The sequence below is a fragment of the Carettochelys insculpta genome, chromosome 3 (assembly GCF_033958435.1).
Source record: "Carettochelys insculpta isolate YL-2023 chromosome 3, ASM3395843v1, whole genome shotgun sequence".
Lineage (NCBI taxonomy): Eukaryota > Metazoa > Chordata > Testudines > Carettochelyidae > Carettochelys > Carettochelys insculpta.
In genome coordinates, this window is record NC_134139.1 from 27,223,164 (window position 1) to 27,246,247 (window position 23,084).

The 23,084-nt window shown below is 48.5% G+C and overlaps 2 protein-coding genes across 6 annotated transcripts in view; both read right to left on the minus strand.

Annotated features, from left to right (window-relative positions):
* The window catches only part of CIMIP6 (ciliary microtubule inner protein 6), a 37,004-nt gene extending 22,520 nt beyond the window's left edge, over positions 1-14,484 (minus strand). Inside the window, exons 1-4 of one of the 2 annotated variants that reach the window (XM_074988506.1) lie at positions 13,568-14,484; positions 9,780-9,843; positions 2,615-2,846; positions 361-514 (exon numbers count right to left, since the gene is read on the minus strand). In XM_074988506.1, coding sequence (XP_074844607.1) covers positions 361-514; positions 2,615-2,846; positions 9,780-9,838 — 445 coding nt within the window. In that variant the 5' untranslated portion in view covers positions 9,839-9,843; positions 13,568-14,484. Of the gene's footprint in view, positions 1-360; positions 515-2,614; positions 2,847-9,779; positions 9,844-13,441; positions 13,462-13,567 lie in introns of those variants that run through there. The other variant, XM_074988507.1, reaches the window with a different exon arrangement.
* A 2,819-nt stretch (positions 14,485-17,303) lies between these two features.
* ACYP2 (acylphosphatase 2) overlaps positions 17,304-23,084 on the minus strand; it is a 110,015-nt gene continuing 104,234 nt past the window's right edge. For 2 of the 4 annotated variants that reach the window (XM_074989517.1, XM_074989518.1), the window contains exon 6: positions 17,304-17,584. The gene's annotated coding sequence lies outside the window, so the exon portion shown is untranslated. The remainder of the gene's footprint in view (positions 17,585-23,084) is intronic. The other 2 variants (XM_074989516.1, XM_074989519.1) reach the window with 1 other exon arrangement.

Sequence of the window (23,084 nt, forward strand, 5' to 3'; positions counted from 1 at the left end):
CCAAGTATTCAGAAATCATAATGATAAGTGCAGGAAAGATGGATAGTTAGAGATTCACCTCTTAGTTGCATTGTTGTAAATCCAGATTAATTTAACTGACTTTAATGGAGTTACTCCAAACATACACTGGAGCGACTGAGATCAAAACTTGAATCAGATACCAAAATACCCTATACAAACATACCTGACATACCTCTGTTAATGTTTCTTCTGAATGCAGAGAAAAACTATGGAAATATCAGAGTGATAAAACTGTTGGCATACATTCACCTTTTAATGGTGAACACTGTTCCCAGGATAAAACTGTACATTGCCTAACTTGGTGTATAAGAGAAAAAGGGCTTCTGTACAGGTTCTTACCTATTCCACAGGAAGGCTGCAGTTTACTGCTATATTTAGTTGGAGAAGACAACGCACAGGTGGGCTTCCGGAAGTCATTTCTCTGAGTGCTCTGTCTGTCGTAAGGTGGACTATAACGATATACACATGGCTCCCCATTTGGCCACCAATGATGCTTTAAAAGGGAAAAAAAGATGTGTTTCTCCATTAATTATGAAGCAAGTATTGATAGAATGCTTCTCCAACTCTCCCTCAGTTCTCCACAGCTATGCTATGTCCCCGTCTACTTCCACTATTAGCAGGCTCTAACCTGAAGTGGGTCTTGCCCACAAAAGCTCATTACCTAATAAATAAAATTGCTAGTCTTTAAGGTGCTACAGGAACACTTGTTTTTTCCTAAATAGGAGAAAATCCACCTCGTCTGAAGTTAGATGCTGGGGGTCAATGGGACCACATCAATCATTCTTCCCCTTCTTCTTCTTCTCTCCTGCACTGAAATTCTTCTCCCCCTTCCCCACTAGGTAGAGAAAAGCCTCTGTGACAGTGAAGGCAACAGAGAAAAGCTCCATCAGCATGTAGACTTCCCCTGCTGGAGCCTTTTACTACTGGAGTTAAAGGCTCCAGCAATGGGTCACTATGGATGGTATATATACTGGAGCTTCAGGCATTTAGAATGCAGTACTCACCTAAGCCATGCCTCTCTGTCCACACTGCTATTTATACCTGCTCTTGCTGGTACTGCACTGCACTAGCTACCACAAGTGTAGATGTAACTATAGAAATGTGATATACAAAGACCCATTTTAAGGATCACTGTTCTCTTTTAATGCTAGTAGGCAAAAAGAATGAAATTAAATGACAGACTACAGCATGCTAGAGTAAATCCAAGAAGCTGACTTAAATTTGCAAGAGCAGGAACAGAGTTTAGCTAAATGGCCTCTTTGTGCTTGGCTAATACAAGTATCTTCGCACAGTAGACCAGGGTACAGAACATTTTTCAGACCAGGGGCCACTAACCTATAGACAAATGAGTCAGGAGCCACACAAATGAGAAGCAAAGATCAAAAACCAAAAAAAAACCAAAACCAAAAAAACCCAAACCTGACTGATATGGTCCCCAACTGTAGGGGCCCAGAGCTATGGGGAGTGGGTGGGAGGGACGGTGCAGGAGCAAGCTGGGAACTGGGGGGGGTCGGGTGGGAAAGAGGATACAAAAGCAGGGTGGGGACATGCCATCGGGGCTGGAGTGGGGTGCAGGAGTTGGCTGAGGGTGGGAGATTTGGGCAGGAAGGGGTGCAGGAGCAGATTGGGAGTGTGGGTCTAGGTGGGAGGAAGGGTGAAGAAGGGTTTGGGGTGCAGTATCTGGGATGGTGGAGATGAGGGGTCTGGGAGGAAGGGGACAGAAGCAGGGTGGGGAATCTAGGTAGGAGTGTGTGCAGGAGAGGGATGTGGGGTCTGGGCGGGGGGTGGAGGGTTTGGGGTGTGGGGTCCAGGAGGGAGAGGTCAGGGTGGGGGTGAGACATCTGGGAAAAAGGGGACAGGAGCAGGGTAGGGGTGGGAAGGAGGGTGCAGGAAGGAGGTGGGAGTGGGAGTGGGGGGTGTGGATAGGAGGGGGTGCGGGAGGGTTGGAGGGGCACAGGGTCTGGATGGTGGGGGTGCACTTACCTGCTCATCCCCAGATGCACATGACTCAGCACCTGCTCCCTCTGCTCCCAGGCACCATCCTCTGCTGCTCTGATTGGCCAGAATTCCAGCCAATCAGAGCAGCAGCATGAAGCCTCCCGGAAGCACTGCCCAGGTCACTGCTGCTCACTCTCCCTTTCCCCCAGCCGGGGGAACAGCAGTGTGTGGCAGCAGAGCCTGGAGCTGCTTCCTGCTCCCAGGGCCCCAGCAGAACCCACTGTCTGGATCTGGCCCTGGCTTGCCCGATCCAACCCATGAGGCTTGGAGCTCCAAACCCGCACCCCACTGCAGCCTGGATGCTATGCAGGGTTGCCCTGAGCCCAAGGGTCTGGATCCAGACAAGTCATGGTCTAGATCCAGACCACAGGCCAGGGCTTCCCCATCCCTGCACTAGATGATTTAATATGGCATATATGCTGCAATAGCTAGGCACAACAGAGTAAGTTAAGCAGATATTTTAGGGCTTAATACTCTATTCCCTTATCATTGGTTCATTCAGACCCTTAGGACTAGTTAGTGGAGTTTTTTACACAACATACATATACATATTATTTTTGACCTTAATTAGACAGAGAATGAAAAATGAACCTACCTGTTTAGCCATTGTGTCTTCTGTTTCCATATAACATATTGGTTCATTTAACAACCTTACATTTGTGTTAATTAATTTTGCATAACGCGGTTGTGGATTATTTCGCCACTCTGGTAAATTTGAGTGCTGGAAAGAGTTTTTACTCATTTTAGGCATACATTCACCATTGACCTTTTCTATTCTCAGGCTTACTTCTGGTGTATCAATATTAAATATTCTATAAGTATTTGGGCTGAAAAACACAACGTGACAAAAGTGATTAGTTCCATAAACATATCCCAATATTTGTTGATAGCATAATAGTTATATCACTTAGAAGAGGGTAACAAAATATCTGTTGAGAACTTAGTAGACCTGATTCTGATTGCACTCACTAGTTTCCAAATCTAGAATAACTCTGATTTCAACGGGGCTGCTCTAAATTCACATGGTCATAAAGGACAGTAGAGTTTAACCATAAATCCTCATTGTAATTTCACTACTTTTGCAATAACATATTTCTATTCTCTTCAGTTGTGTTATGCCTTATAAATACCTGTGCAAGTGAAATCAGGATCAGGCTATACAAATTGTTTCTGATAACGGGGCTGCACAAACAGTTTCTGATGACTGTTACAATGTGAGCTGGCATCCCAAGACTCTCTCCCCTTTAAATAAACTTGCACCAGACTTACTGATGTATCTCATTTAACAATGAGAGCTCAAGATGATTTCACTTTCTAAATTCTTGGGCTGGGCTGCCTATTCTCAAATTCTTCCTCACAATGCCCAGCATTCTATTCCTGAACCTCTGTAATCCAGTGTTTGTCCTGGCAATGCTACCAACAACACCCTCCCTAGAATTATTAATTATTTAAATGTAGCTAATTTCTAAAATTTCACTTTTTGTAACTTCCTGATCAGCACCTTTTGGAACTGTGGAGCCCTCAAATCTCCATTACACTGGTACATATGGTTTTTCTCTCCGGATCTCCAATAGAGCTTCTTCCAACTTATCTAATAAACCTTTCACATCATAGTAAGAGAATAACCTTTCTTTCCGACATCATCTCTCAGATGGTGTCCCCAGCGGATCTGTTCTTAGTCTCCAGCTCCTGTCTTTATACTCTGCCCTCTCGAGAGTTCTCTCTGATCACAGCTGGCAATACTATTTGCACATTAATGATACTCAGTAGCATTTGCCCTTTCCTTCCTTTCCTTGTGCAGCTTCTCATTCAGGCTTGTCTCCATTTCCACAAAATGGAAGAAGTTAAATATTCAAATGACAAAGAAAACAACATACCAACACACAAAAACCCCAGGCTACCTCAGAAGTATTTCTACGATGTAGTGAATACTTTATTAGCAAAATAAATAATAAATAGATCTCAGAACTTCAAAGATATAGGTAGTATTTGAACAGAAAGCATCTTCCTCAGAGCCAAACATGCCCATGTCCTACAAGAAGAAATTTCACTTTCTTTTTTTCTTTTTTGCACAATAGCTTTTCAAGTTATGAACAGGAAATAAACTAACACGTCCTACGACCAATGGATGTTCATTTCGTATCTCATAGAAATAATTACTGGATTCAGAGCAATTAACAAATAAGGAGTTATTGAGGAGCCCTGGCTCCAACAAAGCAGTTTCGTATGCAAACATTAATAATAACTTTATTAGCATGATGGCAATGCCTAGAGGCCTGATCAGGATAAAGAGTCTATTGTAAGAAAGCTGCACAAAATACACAGTAGAAAGACACAAATAACATTCTTTCCATTGACTTTGATGGAAGTGGCACATTGCTCTGAGGAGCTTACCATCTCATTACATACTAATTATAAATTCTGTTTACTAATACAATAGTCTTTATTGGAAGACATTTTTGGACTGGAAAAGTTACCAAGGAAAAGGTAATATTTACCAGTATAGATTGAACCTCTCTAATCCAGAACTCGCTTCTCTGGCAACATCCATACTCTGGCATGATTTTAGTTAGTTGGACGACCACTTACCATGGGTGCGGCCAAGTTTCCCATGGTCCCATAATCTGTTTACAGCCACCAGTCCTGGCTCTCAGTATTGTGTGCTGTTTTTCAGGTGTAATACACCCCTAAACGTTTCCTAAGAGCCCAGTAAGCAGTGGAAGTGTTAGTGATGTGCTAGACAATATTGGCCTCCCATGGTTCGTAATCCTCTTGTATGGCACCGGTCAGGTTCCAAGGATGCTGGACAAGAGAGGTTCAACCTGTACCAACACTCTCTAATATCCTGGGACCAGCACAGATCCTACACTGCATACAACAATGGAGATTAAAAGGAACGATCACAAGGATAAAATGCCTACAAGCTGCATACCAACTATTTAAAAACTAGCAGATGTATCTGGCTCTGCTCGGGTACTTAACTGAAAGAATTTTTTCCTGCTCCAAGGCCCACCCAGCCTGTCCCCAGAGTTGGGGAAGGGTGGGTCAGGCTCAGAATCCTGACCCCTCATGCCTATTCTTGGAGGGTGGGAAGGCCAGTTTGGGACATGGCTCCCAGCCATCCTGCCTGTCCTGGGGTAGGGGGGCAGTTTGGGATGGGGCTTCCAGCCCCCCCATCTCCTGTCCTGGATGCAGGGAAGGGGTAGTCCAGGTCAGACCCTTGCCCTAGCCTGAGATCTGGGAGTTAGAGGCTGGGCTACAGCAGCCCCAACATAAGATGTGGGGGCTGGGGCTGAGCTGCTAGCCCTGACCCTGGCATGAGCTCCAGCGGGTGGAGGGGGCACACGGGGGTTAGAGCTGGGCCACTGTACTGGGCTTAGCCTGAGTTCTGGGGTCAGGGGGTCCAGGCCACAGCACTGGGCCCAGCCCTGGCCTGAGCTGTGGGTTGATTTGGAGGGAGCCAGGCCAGGCTGTGGCAAGGTCCAGGGTGTGGGAGAAGTTGGACCAGACAGCACTGGGCCCAGCGCCAGGGTGAGCCACGGGTGCCAGGACAGACTGCTGCATCGGGCCCAGTCCCAGAGAGGTCAGTCCCTGTCCCAGCTCTGCGGGCGAGGAGGGAATCAGGGGAGCTGTGGGGGCCAGAGCTGGGCCATGGGTTTGGGCCTGCCACGTTCAGAGCTCCAGGGGGTGAGCAGGATGGGCCATGGAGACCTGGCCTGGGCTCCAGGGAGAGCTGCGGGGGGGCAGTCCCAGTGCCAGCTCTGGAGTGGCAGCTGGATGCCAGGTCCAAGGCCACAGGTCTTGTGCCTGGCCCCAGCCAGAACAGAATGGGGGGAGGCTGGGGCCATGGCTCCTTCCCCCAGCCTTGGCCAGAGTGGCAGGGGGAGGACAGACTTGGGGTTGTGGCTGTGGCTTTTTCCCCCAGCTCCAGCCCTGTATAGGGTGGTGGCAGGGTGGAGCAGTAGGCTGCGGAGGAGGGGCAGGGCCACTGTGCCCAGCCCCAGCAAGAGTGGCAGGGATGGGGCTAGGTTGGGCCACTATTCCAAGCCCAGCCTGAGCTTGGGGTGAAGGAGACAGGACTGAGTTTCCTGGGCCCAGCACGTTGGGTGTGGGGGGGAGGGGGAGAACAGCATGGCTTTCCCTGTGGGGCACAGGGTGTGGCACCAATGAGTCCAAAGGCAAGAAGAACTGAGAGACTCATCTCCATGTGGTCACTGTTTTCCTGGTGCGGCTCCCTCAGTGGTCATTCTGCAGTATCGCCGTTCCCTGCACTCGCTGCTCCCAGTGGTGAGTTTGATGTATGTCATCCCTCCCGTCAGTGCCCCTCCCTTTCCATGTTCTAAGAAATCCTCGGATTTCAGGCACTTCTCACTTTCCAGACACAACCTAACACTAGCCTTGGTTTAATTCAGGGTAAGAGGAAGCTGCATGCCAAATTTCATGGTTGTAGCCCTTATGATTTAAGCGAAGTTCTTAAACAAATGCAACACCACAGACAAATGCATTCTAAAATGTACAGTAGATACAATAATAGTGGCTCAAATGAAATGTGTACCCCCCAAACACAAAAGCCAGACACCTCCTTCCAAAAGCCACAATGGCTGAGCAGCAGAATAAAAGAGGCGTTTAGAGGCCAAAAATATATCCTTTTAAAATTGAAAATCCCATTGAGAAAAATAAAAAGAAATATAAACCCTAGGAAGTGTAAAAGTATAATTAGGTAAGCCAAAACTGATGTGAAGAGAAACTGGCAAAAGATACAAAACTAATAGCAAAACTATTTTTAAGGATGTCAGGAAGAGGAAGCCTGCCACCAATTAGTGGGGCTTTGAGACAATCAAAGAGGTAAAAGAGCACTCAAGGAAGACAAGCTGTTGCAGAGAAGCTACATGAATTCTCTGTATCCACCATCCACTCCAGAGGATGTGAAGCAGATTCCCAGACCTGAGCTATTCCTTTAGGCGACAAATCTGAGGAACTGAACCAGACAAAGGAGTCAGAGGTGATTTTGGAACTAAACTGATAAACTAAACATCAATAAGTCACCTGTACTAGACAGCATTGATCCAAGAGTCCTGAAAAAATTGAAAAACTACTAAGAGGGGTACATCATTTACTGCTTAAATCAGTATCTGTATCAGATGACTAAAGGATAGCTAACATAAGAACTGGTTTTTAAAAAAGCTCCAGAGGCAATCTTGCCAATCACAGGCTAGTAAGCCAACTTCAGTACCAGGCAAATTGGTTGAAACTATAATAAGGAATAGAATTATCAGACATAGATAAATGCAATATGTATAGGAAGAGTCAACATATATTTTGTGAAGAAGCCTCCTGCCTCACCAATCTACTAGAATTCTCTGAGGGTGTCAGCAAATGTAGACAAAGGCAATCCAGTGGATATAGTGTACTTGGACTTTCAGAAGGCCTTTGGGAAGGTCCCACACCAAAGCCTCAGATAAAAAAAGCAGGCATGAGGTAAGGTCTTTCCTTTCATGGATCAACTGGCTGAAAGGTATGAAAAAAGAGTAGGAATGAATGGTCAGTTTTCACACTGGAAAGAATTAAATAGTAGGCACTTGCAAGGATCTGCAATGGGACCAGTTCTATCCAATATATTCTTAAGTGATCTGGAAAAAAGAATACAACCAATGAGGTGGTAAAGCTTGCAGATGCTATTAAATTCTTCAAGACAGCTACATCCCAAACTGACTGTGAAACGCTAAAAGGAGATCTCACAAAACTGAGTGACTTGGAAATAAAAGGACAGATAAAATTAAATGTTGATAAACGCAAAGATAATGCATACTGGAAAACAAAATCCCAACTACACATTCAAAATGATGAGTCTAAATTAATTGTTACCACTCCAGAAAAATACTGGAGTGATTGTGCATAATTCTTTCACGGCATCCACTCCATGTGCAGCACTCAAAAAGCTGACAATGTGAGGGACCATTAGGAGAGGGATAGATAACAAGACAGGAAGTATGACAATACCACAAAATCATCTGCACACCTTAAATGCTGTGTTCAATTATGGTTGTACCATCCTAGAAAGGATGTATTAGAACTGGAAAATGTACAGAGGGGGCAACAAAAATTATTAGGATTATGGAATAGCAAAAGAATGGGAGAAGAGATGACTAAGGCGACAGATGAGGTATAAAGAGCTATAGAAAGAGCTATAAAATCATGAACAGTGTTAAGAAAGTGACTAGGGAAATGTTCTTTATTCTTTCACATCATACAAGCAACCAGGCAGCAACAGAACAGCACTCAAGATGTTAATGGACAATTATAAAACAAACATAAGGAAGCAGTCTTCACACATAACCTGTTGTGAAAGCCCCAAGTGTAACTAGCTCAAAAAAGACCAACACAAGGCAGGGTGGGGAACCTACGGCCGTGGGCTGGATTCAGCCCGCAGCTCATATGGATCTAGCTCAAAAACCTTGTGGCTCGGCTCCCCACTATAGTGTGAAGTAGAGTCTGCACCCCACTGCAGGAGACAGGACAGAGCCCTGAGCCTCCCAGGCCTGAGTTAGACAAGCCAGGGCCATATCAGGCCCATGGACTTTGCCTGCCCGGGGAGGAAGTGCTGTGTGCACTGCCGCTCGCTCTCCCCACAGCTGGGGGAACTGGGAGTGGCATGCAACACAGAGACATGTGCCAAGGGAGCAGTGCCAGGTAAGAGTGTCCCCTCACCTTTGCCCTCACACACTCACCCCTCCCACCCAGGCCCCCATCCCTATCCCCAGCCAGCTCTTGCAACCCCTTACCCCCTGACCTGCTTCTGCCAATACCACCTGACCAGATCACCCACCCCCACCCTGGACCCTCAGCCCACTCCTGCACCCTCACTCCCAAACCCCACACCCCCATCCTGCTTCCCCCCCCGGTCCCTTTCTGCAGGCTGAACCCCTCATTTTTGGTCCCACCCTGAGTTCCCGGAAGAGTTAATCTGCCTGGGGTAAGCCCTGAACTTCAGTTCCCACTTCTCTATCCCCTACCCATTGGGCTGGAGTATGAGGGGAGTGAGGTGTCAGTCAGGGGCCACATCACTGTGGGTTTTTTCCTTCTCACTTTTGTGTGGCCCCAGATTGACTTTTCTGTGAGTCAGTAGCCCCGACCCCAAAAAAGGTTCCCCACCCCTGCTATAAGCCACGCTGACCAGAGAGACAACCACATGCTATGGGTTTTTCTAAAACTGACTGCCAGAAGCTGGGACGAGATGACATGGGATGGATCACTTGGTGCTTGCCACCATCTCAATTTCGCATGCAGGATACTGGGCTAGATAGGCGACCAGTCTGACCTTGCGTAGAATTCTTATGTGTCTACAGCCTTCCATGGTGCACTTGTGACTGAAGGCACATACCACAGGGTGCAGTGAGATAGATCAAGCAGCTCAGCTGAAGGCTTGGATCCCATTCCTGCAAGTGTTTACTTATTTGAGGAGCATCTAGCTCGTACTCAGAGATTGCAGGAATAGTGGCCATTCACATGAGCAAGGGCTGGCCACATCAGGCCCTGAGGACAGAAAGTCATTAAAGGCTCAAACCCCAGGGTCCTAAGAAGAGGGTGGTGAACCCATGGCAGGATGGTGCTCATAACACAAGACCAGGTAGTACCCCTCCAGTACACAGAGAGAGCCTGGTTTCTGTAGGGATCATCCCACAGGCCTGGTCCCCTGAGGTTGCAAGGATTAGAGCCTGGGCTTTGCATAGCCAAAGCCCTGTATCAGTGCCAGCACTTACAGCCCATATGGGGGCACCTTCTTCCTGCGGCGTATGCTGTCCTCTGGGATCTGGCGCATTGTGTCTGAAGAGAGAAGGAGAATAGGGCAGTTAGAGGATGCAGAGGAGATGCGCAAAGGGAAAGGGTGGAAAGCATGAAGATGGTGCCTGGGGAGTAAAGGGCATGGCACATGGGGGAAGGGCACAAAGCAGGGTACAACTAGAGGGTACATGTAGGGGCAGCATGTACATGTGGCAGGATGGAAGTACTTGAGAGCAGAAGGGGAGGAGCAGGCATGCACCAGGATTGCAGGAAGTGTTGGGCTGCAGGGAGCAGAGGGGAAGTGGCAGGCGTGCACTGGGGGCAGCAGGAGGTGCTGGGCATACATAGGAAGTATGGGGTGGGCAGCAGTAGGTGGGGACACATGCAGGGTATGTGTGAGGGCAGCAGGAGGGCACTGCACAGAAAGTAGGGGATGGGTGGGGGCACAGCAGACGGGCAAGGGAGCAGTGAGAGAAGGAAAGTCACAGCAGGCAGGAAGAAGTGGGAGAGCTGAGGCTGCAAGGGGATGGAGATGGTTGCAGCAGGAAGGGGCAACGGGTGAATGGGGAGAAGTGGGCAGGGGAGCAGGGTGCAGCAGGCAGGGGTGGGGATCAGCAGGGAGAAGAAGCTGGGTAGGGGTGCAGTGGGCAGGGCAGTGGTGTTGCCCAGGGAGAAGTAAAAGGGCTGGGGGCGTACTGGAGTAGGAGGGTGCAGCAGGCACAGAGGCTATGGAGAGAGAAGTGGGAGGCGTGGAGGTGCAGTAGACTGGGCTGGGGGTGTGTGAGGAGTAGCTGGAGTGGGAGCAGCCAAGAGTGTGCACGAGGCAGGGCTGCGCAGGGAGCAGTGGGAGGGAAGGAAGCGGAGACGAGGAAGCGCACCAGGCAGGGATTGCGGGGGTAGGCGGCAGGAGAGGATAAAGGAGCGCACCAGGCAGGGATTGCGGGGGTAGGAGAGGATAAAGGCACGCACCAGGCAGGGAATGCGGGGGTAGGAGAGGATAAAGGCGCGCACCAGGCAGGGAATGCGGGGGTAGGCAGCAGGAGAGGATAAAGGCGTGCACCAGGCAGGGATTGAGGGGGTAGAAGAAGATAAAGGTGCGCACCAGGCAGGGAATGCGGGGGTAGGAGAGGATAAAGGTGCGCACCAGGCAGGGAATGCGGGGGTAGGCGGCAGGAGAGGATAAAGGCGCGCACCAGGCAGGGAATGCGGGGGTAGGAGAAGATAAAGGCGCGCACCAGGCAGGGAATGCGGGGGTAGGAGAAGATAAAGGCGTGCACCAGGCAGGGAATGCAGGGGTAGGCGGCAGGAGAGGATAAAGGTGCGCACCAGTCAGGGAATGCGGGGGTAGGAGAGGATAAAGGCGCGCACCAGGCAGGGAATGCGGGGGTAGGAGAAGATAAAGGCGCGCACCAGGCAGGGATTGTGGGGGTAGGAGAAGATAAAGGCGCGCACCAGGCAGGAAATGCGGGGGTAGGCGGCAGGAGAGGATAAAGGTGCGCACCAGGCAGGGATTGCGGGGGTAGGAGAAGATAAAGGCCGAACTAGGCAGGGATTGCAGGGGTAGGCGGCAGGAGAGGATAACGGCGCGCACCAGGCAGGGAATGTGGGGGTAGGCGGCAGGAGAGGATAAAGGCGCGCAGCAGGCAGGGAATGCGGGGATAGGAGAAGATAAAGGCGCACACCAGGCAGGGAATGCGGGGTAGGAGAGGATAAAGGCGCGCACCAGGCAGGGAATGCGGGGGTAGGCGGCAGGAGAGGATAAAGGCACGCACCAGGCAGGGATTGTGGGGGTAGGAGAAGATAAAGGCCGCACTAGGCAGGGATTGCAGGGGTAGGCGGCAGGAGAGGATAACGGCGCGCACCAGGCAGGGAATGTGGGGGTAGGCAGCAGGAGAGGATAAAGGTGCACACCAGGCAGGGAATACGGGGGTAGGGAGCAGGAGAGGATAAAGGCGCGCACCAGGCAGGGAATGCGGGGGTAGGAGAAGATAAAGGCGCACACCAGGCAGGGATTGCGGGGGTAGGAGAAGATAAAGGCGCGCACCAGGCAGGGATTGCGGGGGTAGGAGAAGATAAAGGCGCACACCAGGCAGGGAATGCGGGGGTAGGAGAGGATAAAGGCGCGCACCAGGCAGGGATTGCGGGGGTAGGAGAAGATAAAGGCGCGCACCAGGCAGAGATTGCGGGGGTAGGAGAAGATAAAGGAGCACACCAGGCAGGGAATGCGGGGGTAGGAGAAGATAAAGGTGCACACCAGGCAGGGATTGCGGGGGTAGGAGAAGATAAAGGCGCACACCAGGCAGGGAATGCGGGGGTAGGAGAAGATAAAGGCGCACACCAGGCAGGGATTGCAGGAGTAGGAGAGGATAAAGGCGCACATCAGGCAGGGATTGTGGGGGTAGGCGGCAGGAGAGGATAAAGGCGCGCACCAGGCAGGGATTGTGGGGGTAGGCGGCAGGAGAGGATACAGGTGCGCACCAGGCAGGGAATGCAGGGGTAGGAGAAGATAAAGGCGCACACCAGGCAGGGATTGCGGGGGTAGGAGACGATAAAGGCGTGCACCAGGCAGGGAATGCGGGGGCAGGAGAAGATAAAGGCGCGCACCAGGCAGGGAATGCGGGGGTAGGAGAGGATAAAGGCGCGCACCAGGCAGGGAATGCGGGGGCAGGAGAAGATAAAGGCGCGCACCAGGCAGGGAATGCGGGGGTAGAAGAAGATAAAGGCGCGCACCAGGCAGGGAATGCGGGGGTAGGAGAGGATAAAGGCGCGCACCAGGCAGGGAATGCGGGGGTAGGTGGCAGGAGAGGATAAAGGCGCGCACCAGGCAGGGAATGCGGGGGTAGGAGAGGATAAAGGTGCGCACCAGGCAGGGAATGTGGGGGTAGGCGGCAGGAGAGGATAAAGGCGCGCACCAGGCAGAGATTGCGGGGGTAGGAGACGATAAAGGCGCGCACCAGGCAGGGAATGTGGGGGCAGGAGAAGATAAAGGCGCGCACCAGGCAGGGAATGCGGGGGCAGCAGAAGATAAAGGCGCACACCAGGCAAGGAATGCGGGGCTAGGAGAAGATAAAGGCGCACACCAGGCAGGGAATGCGGGGGTAGGCGGCAGGAGAGGATAAAGGCACGCACCAGGCAGGGATTGCGGGGGTAGGAGACGATAAAGGCGCGCACCAGGCAGGGAATGCGGGGGTAGGAGAAGATAAAGGCGCGCACCAGGCAGGGATTGCGGGGCTAGGAGAAGATAAAGGCGCGCACCAGGCAGGGAATGCGGGGGCAGGAGAAGATAAAGGCGCACACCAGGTAGGGATTGCGGGGCTAGGAGAAGATAAAGGCGCGCACCAGGCAGGGATTGCGGGGGTAGGAGAAGATAAAGGCGCGCACCAGGCAGGGAATGCGGGGGCAGGAGAAGATAAAGGCGCGCACCAGGCAGGGATTGCGGGGCTAGGAGAAGATAAAGGCGCGCACCAGGCAGGGAATGCGGGGGCAGGAGAAGATAAAGGCGCGCACCAGGTAGGGATTGCGGGGGTAGGAGAAGATAAAGGCGCGCACCAGGCAGGGATTGCGGGGGTAGGAGAAGATAAAGGCGCGCACCAGGCAGGGATTGCTGGGGTAGGTGGCAGGAGAGGATAAAGGCGCGCACCAGGCAGGGAATGCGGGGCTAGGAGAAGATAAAGGCGCGCACCAGGCAGGGATTGCGGGGCTAGGAGAAGATAAAGGCGCGTACCAGGCAGGGATTGCGGGGCTAGGAGAAGATAAAGGCGCGCACCAGGCAGGGAAGGCGGGGCTTGGCGGCCGGAATCGCACGGAGCAGCCGGAAACAGGCGCGCGAGGAACGCTCCGCACGCGGCAGCTGCGTTACCAGGGCGACGCCCAGGCCTGCAGTTCTGTTGCCGGCCGGTTGCTAGGAGACGTGGGGGGGCACTCGGGCAGGGGAGGATCTCGCGCCTCTCCCCCGCTGGGCCTTGCTGTCCGGGGAACCCCCTGCTCGCACGCGCCTACTCCCCTCCCGGCCTCTCTCGTAGGCGCCGCCGAGGCCGATCCCCGGTCGCCCCGGCTCCTGCGGCAGCCCCGTTGGCGGCGTAGGACCTGCCGCCTGCTTTGCAACGCCCCCCCATCAGTTCAGCCCTGCCCACAGCGCAACGCGCCGGGCCGGGCACAAGCAGGGCCTGGCTCCCTTCTGCAACCCTTAGGTCCACCGTCCCGCCCGTCTCCGACCAGCCTTGCGGCCTGGTAAGGCGCTGCGGTGCGAGCGGGCTCCACGCAGCCCTTCAGTTGCCCCCACGGGTGGGGGACTGCAAGGCGGAGCCTACTTCGTGAATTACCCGCCCTTTTAAACACAACCGCACCAAAGCCCAGGCCCCCTGGATTGCAAGTGCAGTGCGTTCGGGGCTCTCGCTGGCCTTTCAAAGGTTATCGGTGCAAGTCACTTCATCTGGGGTTTGCTTGTACGCTTGGAAGGAAGATGCTTCTGAATTCGTGTAAAACGAAGCAGCAGAAATGTAGCACTTTAAAGACTAACAAAGTGATTTATTCGGTGATGAGCTTTCCTGGGACAGACCCACTTTTTCAGATCAGTCTCACTTCCGGTACAGACTGACAGCTATAAGTGCAGAGGTCCAAAAATGTAATAAAAAGATTAACAGGGCTATCTCTCTGTTATTATTCTGAATTTGTTTGTCACTTTAACGTTTAGAAAGTTATCTGCCTTCCTCTCTGAAAATCCGAGCTATTGTTATTAATTTACTTGATTAACCATTAGTTAAAATTAAGAACTTTTTAGAAACAAGAAGTCCTGTGGCACCTTATAGACTAACAGATTTATTGGAGCATAAGCTTTTGTGTGCAAAGACTCACATTGTGACATGCATCTGATGAAGCAGGTCTTTGTCCATGAAAGCTTATGCTCCAAAATATCTGTTAGTCTATAAGGTGCCACAGGACTTCTTGTTTCTGAAGATACAGATTAACTTGACTACTGCTCTGGAACTTTTTAGAGTTGTATTATGAAAAGTTTGAGATGTTTAGACTGTTGCAAATCTTGTTGCCTATGAGAAAGGATGATGATAATGTGGTTGGACCCCATGTTTTTCAATTGTTGCTATAAATCTTTTGAAAAAGTTTAGAGATCTTGAAACTAAATTAGGCAATGGGTAACACTGCATTTAGTTACCATTAAGTGGGTTAAGAAGGGGATAAAGTTGGTTTAATCTAAGAAAATTAGACTACAGACTCCTAAATCAACCAGCCTATGTCCTTAAACCTGTGATCTGTCAGTTCAAAAGCTTCATTTTTCCCTTCCATGTATGTATAGGCTTATTTTTAAATGTTTATGTTAAATGTTTGTTTACACTGAGAAGGATTTGCTCTATTAAAACCATTATCTGCTGATAAATAAAAAAATAAACTTTTAAACAAAGATGTCCATATAGAAATGAACTAGCTCTGCTTGATATGCAAACATTAGCTTCACTGGTTTCAAACAGCTGGAAAGGTTGACTCTTCCTTTTGTGCCATTTAAACAGTACTGGCTCAACTCATTGCTTGCAGACTTACTACTCAGACCTACCCCTTATATTTACATAATTATAGTTGAGGCACATGTGCTGCTATAGTGATGGTCATGTCATCACTTTCCTCATAACTTAGTGTTTAAAGGATTTATTATTTCTCCCTTACAGTTTACCCAGATAACTTTCTCCACACAGTCTCAGCCTGGGAGAATGAGAATGCGCTCTGTGCCACTGAATGCAAGAGGGAGCAGCACTGTTACAAACAGGGTGTTACATCCCAGCATCTTCCCATAGTCACCAGCAAAAAAAGGATAAATAAAGAACCATTTACAGTATTTGCAATATAGTTGCGGGAAATAGGAGTGCAGGGGGGTGCTGCAGCACCCCAATGAATTTATGCCCCATGCTGGGGTCCCAGTCACCAGCCTGTGCTTGGGGGCTCTGCTGGCTCTAGAGTCCCAGCTGCCAGCTCCAGGTTGCTCTGGCTGCCAGCCTGCTGTCTCTGGGGGTCCTGGACACCAGCACCACAGGTTCCAATATTGGTCCTGAGGTCCTTGCCACCAGGGCTCTTCTGCAGCCTGTGGCCCAGTTCTGCTGCAGGCTTCAGGTTCCTGAATATCAGCCCAGTATCTGGGTCCCTGCAGCTGCCCCCAGCTGTGGCTCCACCCTGGTGTCCTAAGGTGGGCAGACAGTGTAAGGCAGGAGCAGGGGTGCAGCTCAGCACCTCCATCCTAAATATTGTCCCAACATCACTGCTACTCAGAAAGGAACATTTACATGAAGGAGAGTTTAAGATCAGGGAATTTAACCCTAGCTCAGCCATCTCCAAACTATATTTTTCAATGTTTGTATTAGTTCTTTACTAGACAGCCACTATCTCTGTTCTATATGCCTGGGTAAGAGAATCCCCTGTGGCATTACGTTGTCAGAGAACATTCTTCACTCCCAAATACCCACTGGATCAGTAGCAGTGCAAGCCCATTGGGGGCCCTAAGCAAGAATACCCCCCCCAAAAAGTGAGTAGGGTCCCCTCTGAGCTGCTAAGGTCCCTAAGAAATTGTTCACTCTGCTGAAGCCAAGCACTAGCTTTGCATGAGATTGCAACAGTGAAAGCAGGAACTGCATAGAGAAGCCCTGACTACATTATAAAGAGATTTCGAAGCCATCCACGGTTGCTACCACCTACAGCTGAGCTACTAGAAAAAAAGGAAGGGGGAAAGCCAAAACAAACAACCAGAAAAACCCAGAAGCTGTGCCTACAGCAGCATTTTAAAAGAAGCTACATCCTGATCAGCTGTGAGGCTTGAAATAACATTGGGGTGGGGGGGGGCAAGTCCCAAGGGGAAAAGAGATTGCTGCAAGGGCTTCTGGGAGTTTGAAGACTGTAAAACTCTGGCTGACCTCAGATTTGGGACTTGAGAGAAAGTTGGTGGGAAGGGAAGTGCCTTGGCACAGGCAGTTGAGTTGCTAAACTTTAAGTGGAGTAGAAGAAGTGCCAAAGAGCAGTAAGGAACAGGAGAGTGCTGAACATTCTGTCTTTTTAAATGGTATGTTTTAATTATCCTCATTTGCATTATGGTAATAAGCTGTCAGGGTCTGAGAACTTCCTCTGATTTCAGAGCTCTAATCCCTAGTACCCAAGCTCGCTCTCACACACATTGTGTGAAGTGGCTCACAGCTGAGGGTATCAACTTCACAGTAGAAAGTCAAAAAAGCAGGGCAGAAATTCCAAACTGGTTGCAGGGCAGAAATTCCAAACTGGTTGTGTGGTCTCCTGTTAGATTTCACCAACCCAGTAACAGGCACTATAACAGTCTTACCCTGGAGTCACACATAGTCCTTTGAGCGCACCAGGCAAGCAGGCCCAGGTGACAGATTGTCACTTTACACCAAAAATTATAACAATACTGTATTCAGGTTACTCCCAGTCCCTAAGGATCATTAATTTCTTGCAGGTCAATTGTACTCAGCTCTCAAACCAAACATAATGATGCTAGTCAATTCTGTAATGAGGTAATTAAGATTTATTAACTAGAAATGAGAATTATTTACAAGGCTAGAACAGGAAACACACACAATTGAGTTGCAATCTTAGATTGATAAAGGTAATATAAGTTTCTATAATAAGCAGCTGTATATGTCCAAGAACCATGGGAATCTCTTGTTTATGTTTAGGGGTATCTTTTCCTCAGACTCCAGACAGTTTCCTCTTCTCATGGATCTTTATCAAAATCCAAGCTTATGGGGGGAATTCATGCACAGGTTTTTCCATCCTAGAGGGAGTAAGAAATGCAATCATCAGAGTTTCTGTGCTTTGATGCTATATACAGTGCCTCATTTGCCTTAATTGAGCCATCTTATGTGCAGGAGAGGACTTTTTCTGTATGGAGAGTTATGCAATTACAGAGGTTTACAATGCAAATACTTGATCTAACTTTATGCCATGGGCTACAGAAGTGACAAGTGAGATCAATACATGCAGCATCCTACCATGTTAATAAGGTCTTGATTAAGAGTTCTCAGACTTTATAGCACTGTGACCCTCTTCTGGCAGCAAAAGCCCAGGAGGGGGAAACCAAAGCCTAAACTCCACTGGCCCAGGCTGGGAAGGTGTAGGCGGGGGTGGGACTGTAACCTATGCCCTTGGACTTCAGCTTCAGCCTTGAATGGTGCAGATTGGGCTTTTAGCTTTGGTCCCAGACACCAGCATGTCTAACAGCAGCCTGGAGACCCTATTAAAATGGGACCTCAACTCACTTTGGGGTCCCAAACCCATAGTTTGAAAACTGCTGGTCTATACATATTTTTATAATTGTAATATTAATCTTAATGCTAACCAGCCAGGCTGGTTTCCAGCTGTGTCAGTGTTCTGGGGCCTTGGCAGGACTGACACATGGTCTGCCAGCATCACACCATCACAGAATTATTTTGTTGGAATCTGTTGAGTCAGGCATATGTAAGTTATAGTGGGAGAAAGAAAAGTAGCTGCTCCTGAAGTGCAGCCTACCCCTTTCCATAAGGTGTGATGTGGTCAGGTAAAATCCTGTTTCTGAATCCAATCCAATTTTTGTATGGCAAACTACCAGGTGCCTTTCTGTCTGGTTCAGGCATTGCTGGTAGTTTGCCATACAAAACTGAAGTTTAGGCTCAACTGACGTTTAGATCCAGACATATGTGGTGGGATATAAGGTAGAAGTGAAGCTGACCCACATAGTGGGAGTTCTGCGAGTGATTTTGCCTCCCTGGATCTTCAGGGCAAACTAGAGAAGTATATTATGCACTATCCCTCAAGGTGATGCAGCCTATTCCCCAGCATGCACCTGGCTAACTCTTCTGGCCAGAGTAAGGTGAAGAGATGTCAATGTACCCTCCTCCTCCTCCTGGCCTCCCCCTTTTGCAAGAGACAGGTGCAGATGAACAGGAATTGACCATTAGAGCCAATGGGTATGGGGTCTTTGTTAAATAAATGCTTGTACAATCTTGTGCAGCGGCAACGTCCCATAGAAATGCCAGTAGGTAAGTCAGATCATGAGGGAGAGAGAGGTGACTGTCTGACTTTCCTTCAGTGTCTTAATCTCACTGAGGATGACAAAGGAACACTGAGGACATAGAAAGGAGGTGGAGGGGAAGCTCCCCAGTTTTTACCAACGTACTTCTCATTGATTTGCAGCAACAGAAGGAGGAAAAGAAAGGAGGGGCCTCATCGGTCATATCTATCTATAGATATGCTATTGGCTGGGGAAAGTGATGAGAGAAGAGGTATGTGTGGGAAGCTGAGCATGTGTCAAGTGATGAGGGCACTGGATTGGGAGACAGAGCACTTAGCATCTGTGTCCAGCACGGTCATGGATGCAGCTAATGGTTTCTCTTTGCCTTAGTTTCTTATCTAGAAAACAGAGATAATTATTCTACTCTCTTCTGTAAAATGGTGTTAGGGGTTTAAGTGTCGTGTAACTGCTAAATGCTGTATATTTTATATAATGGGTTTATTGGCTTGTGTTTAGGATGATCCCATTACAACAAACAGCTCAAATGAAACATGTGCCAATCACTTCCTCACACACACACCCTTCTGTATTTTGAGTTAGCCACATTTTTTGAAGGAAACAGTCTTAGAAATGTTTTAAGATGTTGTTCCGGGCTTAGATGGAGAAACATGATTACTAATAAATAAACCTAAAATTCCATGTTGGCATGGAAATAAATGTTTTAGTGGCAGATTGTCTGAGAGGAGTTCAAAGGTTTGAAATATAAAGTGGTTCTAGCAGAGTGGGCAGAATGCAGATGAACTAGTCAAAGCAGAGGGACAAATGCAGTTTATCCCAGGTTATAAACACCACAGTCATGCACACACAAATTGGGCCCTTATTCTAGCATCAGAGATCTTTACACTTATATGGTTATTCTAAAGCAGTGTAGATATGACTGTTAGAACTTATGTAATTTGGGAACATCAGCACAGCGATTGTCATTAGATTTGTTTGCCTATTTTTTACTAGGTGGTATAAGATTTTTTTCTGTCTATGTTAAATATTTGTTTGAGTTCTTTTAATGGGTTCCTTCAGGCTTTTTATTAACAGGACGTCATCCCAAGTAACTTGTCACATAGCTATTGTTCCTAGAACTGTGGTTATTTTCTTTGTTTTCTGCCGTAATGAAGTCATATGCTTTGTGACTATTACATATGCATTCTTTTTTGTTGATCTCCTCTCAGGCTGTTTGCTCTTATATCTATCTAGCTAGAAGTATCAGAGCTTTCAGTGTCTAAATATGCATACAATTGATTTTTTTTTTGCTGGTTCAGTAATTTACTCTCACATCTGATTCCTAGTTTCCTAAAGTTATTTCATCCTGTGTCATGATTTATCATTTCTCTCTCTTATCAATTTATCGTGTATCTGGTCAGCTCCACTGCCAGATGTTGCGAGTTTTTCATGTTGAAGTCATTAAAAATCCAGCTTTCTAGTTTGTGTCTTAATGAAATTTTGCATTTCTGAATTACCTCCATTTAGGGATCTCAATTAACTTTACAAACAAAGTAAGCCTCAAAGTACATGTATGATGTAAATAAACAGTATCAGTCCCTTTGGGCAAGTAATGAAACTGAAGCACAGAGATTAAAGATGGGATTTTAGACGTACTTACGAGATTTAGCGATACAAGTTCCACTGACAGTCTATGGGGTAAATGAGCCTAACAATTAGGCACCCAACTGCCATAAATTTCAATGATATTTGGGCACCTATTTTTTTAGGCTCATTAGAAATTCCTAGCTTATGCTGGTAATCACATATGGAAAAGCTCACCCCATGTTACTTTACCCAAATTCCATGGGTCCTTTCTTGATATTTTTTTTGTTGCTCACTTGGGACCAGTTTACTGGAAGTCTTTTCTTATTATGACAACTGATTCTTTCAGTTCTTTTGAACGTAGGCTTTAAATGTCTATTTTAGTTAGATTCAGATGTTTTGCCTGATGAGTATTTTTCTGCTATGCTACTAATTTCTTTGATGGCATTTATTTGTCACTAGACCATTATGATTTGTTACTTTGTTTCCTGTGCCAGAAAACAATTAAACATCAAGATCTTTTCTTGCTGTGCAAGCAAGATTTCAGTTCTTGGTTTTCTGATGCTTCTTTCTTCAGGGCAGCTCTGGCAAGCAGTCAGGAAGTTTACACTGCCACAGGTATGTTTATTTGTATAGCAGTGATATAGCAATATGGTTGCAACACATCTGGTGAAGATGTTCTATGCAGACAGGAAGGATTTCTTCTGTCAGCATTAAAAAAAAACCACCTATGCAAGTGGCATATGTTATATCAGTAGAAGAAACTCGCTCACCAACATAGTGACATGCACACAAATTTTTGTGTCAGTGTAATTTATGTCACTTGGGCTACGTCTACACGTGCACCCAACTTCGAAATAGCTTATTTCAATGTTGCGACATCGAAATAGGCTATTTCGATGAATAACGTCTACACGTCCTCCAGGGCTGGCAACGTCGATGTTCAACTTCGACGTTGCTCAGCCCAACATCGAAATAGGCACAGCGAGGGAACGTCTACACGGCAAAGTAGCACACATCGAAATAAGGGAGCCAGGCACAGCTGCAGACAGGGTCACGGGGCGGACTCAACAGCAAGTCGCTCCCTTAAAGGGCCCCTCCCAGACACACTTTCATTAAACAGTGCAAGATACACAGAGCCAACAACTAGTTGCAGACCCTGTATATGCAGCACGGACCCCCAGCTGCAGCAGCAGCAGCCAGAAGCCCTGGGCTAAGGGCTGCTGCCCACGGTGACCACAGAGCCCCGCAAGGGCTGGAGAGAGAGTATCTCTCAACCCCCCAGCTGATGGCCGCCATGGAGGACCCCGCTATTTCGATGTTGCGGGACGCGGATCGTCTACACGTCCCTACTTCGATGTTGAACGTCGAAGTAGGGCGCTATTCCCATCCCCTCATGGGGTTAGCGACTTCGACGTCTCGCCGCCTAACGTCGATTTCAACTTAGAAATAGCGCCCAACACGTGTAGACGTGACGGGCGCTATTTCGAAGTTACTGCCGCTACTTCGAAGTAGCGTGCACGTGTAGACGCAGCTTTGGAGAGAGTGGCGTATTCACATTAACTGGGCAACATAAGGTTTGGCAACTGAGGCTGTAGCACAGACATAGCTTTAGTCTGTCTATAATTCTTGATGGAGACTTGTCCCCTGAGAACCAACTGTTGGTGTTTTGGCTGAGATTCCAAAAGAGGGGATTGCAGGCAGCCTGCATCTGACAACCTCTGTTCAAGGACAGGTGTGTGTAATGTAAAACAAAGAAGCTGTACTGAGCCATACAAAAGATTTCTCCTCCAAGGGGAAGCTGACCTGCAAGGCCCTGACTTCTGTTACAGCTCAGCACAGAGACTGCAATACAAATGCAGAACAGTTCCTGAAGGCAATTCCTGTATTCCATTGAATTTAATTGGAATTTTGCCATTTGCTTTAGAGGGAAAAGCCAAGTTCAGGACACGGACTCCTTTGCATTTTTATTTCCCCATGAACTGAGACGGCTGCACAAACCAAGAGGAGCATAAGTAAGCAAACACCATCACAGAAGTTTGACTAAAAACTGACAAGCAGAGTCCTTATCTTCTGCTTTAGGAAGTTATCACTCTATGGTTCCAGTCATGTGTAACATTTGTCACAACACCAAGATAATCACCAAAGCTCTTCTGGCCTATTGTGAAACTCAAGGTAAACAAACTGGTGGACAAGTGCTATCTTCCTTGGTAAAGGCTGTTCACCAACCAGCAGGTTCAGGTGATGGGGTTGTTAAGCTAGATGGGGCACCTTTTTTGGGTTGGGGGCCACTGACCATAGACAAATCAGTCAGGGGCCACAAGGGAGACGCAAAATAAAGTAAAATAAAAACATTCACTGATGTGTGGTTCCCAAATATATGGGGGCCAGGCCTATGGGGGAGGAGGGTGCAGGAGCAGGCAGGAAATTGAGGTGTCTAGATGGACGGGATGGTGCAGGAGTGAGCTGGATGTGGATGATCTGGGCCAGAGTGGGGTGCAGGAGCAAAGTGTGGGTAGGAGGTCTGGGCAGGAGGGGGTGCAGGAGCAGGCAATGGGTATGAGTCTAGATGAGATGAAGGGTGCAGGAGGATTTGGGGTCTGGGAGGGAGGGAGCAGGTGGGGGCTCTGGGTAGGAGGTGTGTGCAGGACTGGGGTTCAAGATTTGGGTGGGAGGGTAATGGAGGGTTTGGGGCGAGGGATCT